The sequence below is a fragment of the Palaemon carinicauda genome, chromosome 39, assembly GCF_036898095.1.
Source record: "Palaemon carinicauda isolate YSFRI2023 chromosome 39, ASM3689809v2, whole genome shotgun sequence".
NCBI lineage: Eukaryota > Metazoa > Arthropoda > Malacostraca > Decapoda > Palaemonidae > Palaemon > Palaemon carinicauda.
In genome coordinates, this window is record NC_090763.1 from 25893927 (window position 1) to 25901426 (window position 7500).

Below are 7500 nucleotides of genomic sequence, written 5' to 3' on the forward strand. Positions count from 1 at the left end.
CTTCTTTTGGGAAAATCTCCATCACAAATTCAGAAAAAACTCATTTTTATCTCCCTTTCGACGGGAGACAAAGGAAAGAGAAATATTATATCAGAAGCAGTTGGTTTCTTGTGTTTTCTTTGTGTTTGGGGCTGATTACGAAACCAGATAAAGGAAAACGAATCTGCCTCTGAAGTAAGTGACTTTCAAAAACAGTTGTCCATCTCGCCAGCGCCATTTTCCTTATCGTCAATGCTGTTATATTACAAGCCAGCAGTACTTCTCTTATTGCTGATGTCCTTATTTCCTTTCCTCCCTGGGCTATTTTTCACTGTTGGGGCCCTTGGGCTTATAGTATTCTGCTTTTCCAACTAGAGTTGTAGCTTGACTAATAATAATAATAATAATAATAATAATAATAATAATAATAATAATAATAATAATAATAATAATACCTTGCACTAAATCTAACTTCGAAATAATGTCCGATATTCGGTGAATAAGTGTAACGATTGGGAAGAAATCTTGGATTGGGTTCCAAAATATTTATCAAAATATATATTTTGCTCTTAAATATGTAAATTTGATTAAATCTGTTCATAAGCATAGTAAGTGTAACGCTAATGATAGTGGAGTCCTATCAAATGAATTTCCAGTGAACAGCAGAATAATCCAAGGGAATGTGTTATCATCTGTGTTCTTTATCCTCCTCATGGAATTTTGTAATGCGTACAACAGTTGGAGATGGTGGAGAAGGATTGGACTGGATTGGTAAAAGGAAATTTGCTGATTTAATGTATGCTGATGACGCTGTCCTTATTAGCAGAACAACACAGGATTTGCAATGCTTGCTTACCAGAATACATGAAATATCACAAGAGGTTGGGCTCAAGTGAAGAAAGACAGATATGATGAGAACGGAATATGCAATGGCAGATGAAATATCATTGGAAGGAGAAAAGATTAATAAGGTAGAATTATTTAAATATAAGGACTATGATCTCTAATGCAGGGTCTTTAGAATTGGAGTTTGGTAAAAGATTGAAAAAAGCCAATCAGACAATGGCTAGATTATACAAAATTTGGAAATCAAATAGCCTGAAATTACACATAAAAATCAGGCTATATATCAGTTTAGTGAGATCAGTGTTACTGCATGGACATGAGTCGTGGTAGGACAATAAATCAATATCCAACAGATTTTGTAGATTTCAGAACAAAGCCCTCATAAGAATATTGGGAGTTAAATGACAGGGCAGTATTAGAAATTAAACAATAAGAGAGATTACCCGAGTGCCATATGTGGATAATATCATGGTGAGGGGTACAAGGAGATGGTTTGGGCATGCTCTTTGCACTCCACAAGAGAGATTAGTTCAAAAACTCTCAACTGGGCTCCATAAGACACTAGAAGAGTTGGAAGACCCAGACCTATATGGTTGAGGACATGAAGCGTGAAGTAGGAGATAACGACTGGAGAATTATTGATTTAAAAGCTCAAGATAGAGACAACTAGCAAAATCAAACTGAGGCCGTTTGCGTCAAAAGGCGTAGGAGGAGATTATTAAGATGATATATTTTCAAACAGAAACGAACACAGAGATGGTAACACGTAATTTTCCTCATTATATATCTGAGGTGTCACAACATAAATTCTATAACTAAAATTACAGAAATTTTTGATAACTTTAAAAGCAGAAATTTAAAATTTTCTTTAATGAATATATTCTGTACCAAAGCTACCAAATTGAATAAAAAATAAATATCATAACAGATGCTGGATATATAACCATATTCGATAATGACGTCACTGACATTTCTACGCACGATGATGTCCGACTTTTTGCCCTCAGGGAAAAAAAGGAGTTCTTAGCTTTTTTTTTCACATACAGTATATAAAAAAACTCAAAAATCAACCTCGGATCAGTGCCTCCGAAAATGTTACGAAAAAGAAGCGGGGCATCGTTCTAGCTTGAATTTATCTGACCCGGTACTTTCGGCTGCCACAAATATAAGTCAAGCATTGATAATTACGGGATACAAAATGCCCTCACGCACTACCCTTTCTGGTCACCCCCCCCCCCCACCTTTCCTGTCCAATCCTCCAACCCCCCACCCTAGTTACCCTCCTCTACCCTTATCCTGTTACCTCCCTCACACACCTCAGCCCTCCTACCTCGGAGAACCTCGAAAAGCCTTCCTTGAAGAGTCAGTCAAAGCAGCTGACACTTTCGTTTTTAATTTTTTTTCTTTCTTTTTTCCCGTCTCAAAAACTATTTGAGTGGACTTAAAAACAGAGAAAGATACAGAATCACAAATATTACACTTGATTCGTAACTCTGGCAGTCGCTATTTGACGGGAAAGCTAATAAATAAACTTCTGTTTTTCTTTTTACATCATCCTTTAAAAAAGATGCATTAGTGAAACTAAATTTTATTTCCATCCACAAAGATACAAATGTCAGCTCTTTTTTAAGTATATAATTAGTACATATGAATACATGAATACATGTAAACGATCATTTTCCGTCCGAGGAAGGAATACCGGAAAGGACTTAGAAAGCAAGAGAGAAAAAAAAAACTTTCGATGGTAAATGTTGATGGACAGGAAGAGAGAGCCATAGCTTCCCGGGCATTTCTTTCCCCTTAAAAGCCACCCCCCCCCCCTTTCTGATCACATGCGCATATAAAAAAGTTCAAACTTACGAAAATGTTTTTGTTGTTGAACAGGCTGACGTAAGTCCTTTTATAGTTTATATATGATGTATCTGTTTTGGTGTTGTTACTCTTCTTGAAATATTTTATTTTTTATCGTTCATTATTTTTCATATCGTTTATTTCCTTATTTCCTTTCCTCAATGGGCTATTGTTCCCGGTTGGATCCCTTGGGCTTATAGCATCTTGCTTTTCCAACTAGGGTTGTAGCTTAGATACTACTACTACTACTACTACTACTACTAACTAGTAGTAGTAGTAATAGTAATAATAATAATAATAAAATTAATAGTAATAATAATAATAATAATAATAATAATAATAATAATAATAATAATAATACGAAAATACGCAAGATTTTCTTTTGTAATACGTAAGCAGTCTCTCTTTCCTCTGCACCAATATATTTTTTATAACACATTGAAGGTTTCAATGATCCGTTAAAAGTGTCAATATGACACTATAATACCTTCATATAAATATGTCAGAAATGGGGCACATATTATCGATCCGTCGCTGTTTGTTGGCAAACCAACCGTTCCCCCACACCCCTTTCACACTCTCTCTCTCTCTCTGCCCCCCCCCCTTCTATATGTGCCTATATAATGCCGAGAGCACAGTCTCTAGGCAACCTTTCCCTCAGCCATACCAGGAAAGTGGCCCTCTGGGAGAATACGTCCAGGCACAAGTCTTTGAGAGTACCTGACGCGGGTCGTGTGCATCTGCATTTCTTGACTAGCGCTTGTTTGCAAGGTCTCTTCAAGTTGAAGGGGACTTATTGCCAACATTGATATCCATTGCTTCTGAGGAAGAAGTCGGGAGAAGTTGTTCGGTGTTTTAAACGCGGTTTAGTTGGTGTTGATTGCTACTGTATAGAACGAGGTTAGTGTATGGTAACTTTTTTGAAACGATTACTTTTGGTTTTCTTCATAATTTTCTTATGCATACATTGCATAATGCTTAACTTATTCCCATAAGATAGCTCAGAATGTTTAATTTATACCTGTAAGTTGCAAGTCCCTAACAGGAAACTTTTATTTTTTAAGAAGTTAATTATTTTTCGTAACTTCAACATTAAGGTTGTTCCTACTTGATTGGCATCTTTCCCACATCTTGTTAGATATGTTCATACCGCTCTTAGTTTATAGTCCAATAAATTAACCTCAGTTTCATAATTATACAATATGTATACACACACACACACACACACATATATATATATATATATATATATATATATATATATATATATATGTGTGTGTGTGTGTGTGTGTATCTCATAGGCCGTTACCAGTCCATTGCAGGATAAAGGCCTCATACATGTCCTTCCACTTGCGTCTGTTTATGGTCTTCTATGTCAGTTTAGACACGAAAATTTCTTAGTTCGTAAATCCATCGTCTTCTCTTCCATTCCCTTCTTCTTTTGTAATCTCTAGGACCCATTCTGTTATTCTTAATGTCCATCTATTATCTGTCATTCTTATCATATGTCCTGCCCATGACCATTTCTTTTTCATACATGTTTTAGAATATTCTCTAGTTTAGTTTTCTTTCGTATCCATGTTGCTCTTTTTCTGTCTCTTAGTGTTATCCCCATCCATTTTCTTTCCATAGTTCTTTGAGTTGCAACTGGCTCATGTTCTAGGGGCTTTATTAAGGCTCAAATTGCTGATGCATAAGTTAATACTGATACGACCATATAAATAAATAGAATCTTTTACTTTTTATAATCTCTTTCCATGGTTGTCCTTTTAATTTCGGCTTCATGTCCTGGGGAAACACCTACTGTCTGTCTTAAGTACGTATATTCATTAACAATCTCTAGAGGTTCGTCCATTATTATTATCCTTCTTATTGCTTGCTAAGCTAAAACCCTAGTTGGAAAAGCAGAATGCTATAAGCCCAAGGGCTCCAACAGGGAAAAGAGCCCAGTGAGGAAAGGAAATAAGGAAACAACAAGAAAAGTAATTAACAATTAAAATAAAATATCTTAAGAACATTAACAATATTGAAATAAATATTTAATATATAAACTATAAAAACTAGAAAAAATAAGAGGAAGAGAAATACGATAGAATAGTATGCCCGAGGAGCGTAACCTCATGCAAGAGAACTCTACCCCATAACAGTGAAAGACCATGGTACAAAAGCTATGGCAATATTCAAGACTAGAGAACAATGGGTGGATTTTGGAGTGTCCTTCTCCTAGAAGAGCTGCTTACCATAGCTAAAGAGTCTATTCAACCCTTACTAAGAGGAAAGTAGCCACTGAACAATTACAGTGCAGTAGTTAATCCCTTGAAAGAAGAATTGTTTGGTAATCTCAGTGTTGTCCGGTGTATGAAGACAGTGGAAAATATGTAAAGAATAGGCCAGATTATTCGGTGTATATGTAGGCAAAGGGAAAATGAACCGTAACCAGAGAGATGGATCCTATGTAGTACTGTCTGACCCAATAACTTTCTAGCAGTAGTATCTCAACTGGTGGCTGGTGCCCTGGTCAACCTACTACCTAAATAAAATAGTTTAAAGTACATCGTTTATCTTACACGAATGAGACAACCATTGATGAGTGACTGCCTTTTCAGCTTTTCGTAATACTATTTCAAAATATTATATAGATAAATACCAAACAATTAATTGGGGGTAATGCTTAGCGCGAAAAAATACATAAAAACTGATGTCTTTACAAAATATACAAAATATTTTCTGAATCTCCTAATAAAGGAATAACGAGAATTAGCATTTTGTCTCACGTCAACATGAAAAGTGAAGAAAAAACTGAACCATTTTTTTTGCAGTTTTACTTTTGCTCTCAATTGTGTCTTAAAGTGCTAGTCTCTGTTATCATTATAAGAGGAAACTGTAAATGAAGTAAAATTAATTTCCAAAATCTTTCAGATGTCTTTTGCTGATAAGGCAGATTTGTCGTTACTTAAGGGATTTTCATTGAGATTTCCGTGCAGTTAACATTGTTAAAAAAACAAGAAACACTAACTGTTAAATATATTTGAGGGTTCTTTCAAAGGTTAGGCCACAATTTCTAAAATTTTCTTCAAGTTAGGATATTATGTCTTTATCTGTGCCTGGGGTTTGGCCAGTTTTCATAACCACGCTGGTCACTGCGGATTGGTGATGGTGAGAGACTTTTGTCTGATAGCTAACAGCAAACCAACATAGAATGGGTGTCCCTAACTAGTAGCCTACAGCTTGGGTAATCATAGAGACACGCAAACCTTTTCACCCTATTAAAGCATCCCCACTCAGAACGGGAATTACTCTAACAAATATCGTTATATCACAAATATAAAAGTTAAAAAGAACACTATTCCATCATCGGAATTTTTTTTACAATTGACTTATAAAAATGCATAATCACCACAAAAATGCTCGTCCCTATGCTTGAATAGTTATCATAATGAAAATCAAATGAAAATGAGGGTGAACTTTGAGCCACATGAACTGGAATGTTACATTTATCACAAGTGGTCCATGAAAACAATAAATTGAATATATTGGCAGAGTAGAATCGAAGCTTCCAATTTCAACCGCTAGGAGTCGGGGATATAACCTTATCATACATACAAGAAATAGAGTTCTTTTTATGTAGGGCAAAGATGAAATTCGTGGAAAAATATCCTTATTAGTTTCAATAAGATTAATCTTATTCGTTAGTCAAATAGATTACGCAATTGTTAGTTTTCAATTGCCGTTATTATTATTATTATTATTATTATTATTATTATTAGTAGTAGTAGTAGTAGTAGTAGTAGTAGTAGTAGTAGTAGTAGTAGTAGTAAAAGCAAATATTTACACTGACACGTGCATCTCTTCTCTTTTAATCTTATGTTTTCATAATTATTGAAACAATAATATTGATTTGTTTGTACTCGTAAGGACGTTTTTTTTTTCCGCAAGGGTGAAAGTTAATAGGTTCTAAACTTCGAATGTTCTTCCTGATCTTAAATGTGTTATAATTCCCATGTTTCTAGTCTTAATTTACCCCTTTAAAAAGACACGCTAAACAGAAATCGAATCTGAGAAGCGTTTTTACTAATCTAGTTATTTTATTTTGTTCTTTCATTTTGATTTAGAAATTTTTTTCCCGCAGATTACAGTATCAACATTGATACTAAAGAAATTTATTATTGTTCTTCTTGTTATAACTAATGCAACTATTAACAATGTTCCTTCAATGCAGTTATGCAAAATCGACTTCCACTGCTAATATTGCTTCTACCATAATATCATTATTATTCGGTTTATCTATTGCTTCTTTTCCCTTTCTACTAGATTCTTACATCTTCATTATCTCTGCAAAGTAGTAGATGCAAAAATGTAACTGGACACTGAGCAATTGTCCAACTATATCGATAATCAAATTCTATTTTGAATACGGCAAAATTCCAGGAACGTATAGAAATATAAATCAAATTGGCCTAATAATATCTGAGTCAAAATGTAGTATATTTAGACAAAATCTTAACACATTTACCAACAAAATCTGTGTCAATTTCATTCTCAAGTTTATAATAATAATAATAATAATAATAATAATAATAATAATAATAATAATAATAAAAATGAAAATAGACATAATAATAAAAATAATAATAATAACAAAAAATAAAATTAATAATAATAATAATAATTATCATCATCATCATAATAATAATAAAAAAAATTAAATTAATAATAATAATAATAATAATAATAATAATAATAATAATAATAATAATAATAATAAAAACAACCTTCCAGATGCGGTTAAGTCACATCAACGCCATGGCACTGCTGCTGTTATTA

At 33.7% G+C, this 7500-nt stretch overlaps 1 protein-coding gene across 1 annotated transcript in view; it reads left to right on the top strand.

Annotated features, from left to right (window-relative positions):
• Nucleotides 1-7455: 7455 nt before the first annotated feature.
• LOC137630947 (uncharacterized) overlaps nucleotides 7456-7500 on the top strand; it is a 4452-nt gene continuing 4407 nt past the window's right edge. The window contains exon 1 of the mRNA XM_068362480.1: nucleotides 7456-7500. This exon is cut by the window's right edge and continues 112 nt beyond it. Within this exon, the coding sequence (XP_068218581.1) occupies nucleotides 7456-7500 (45 nt within the window).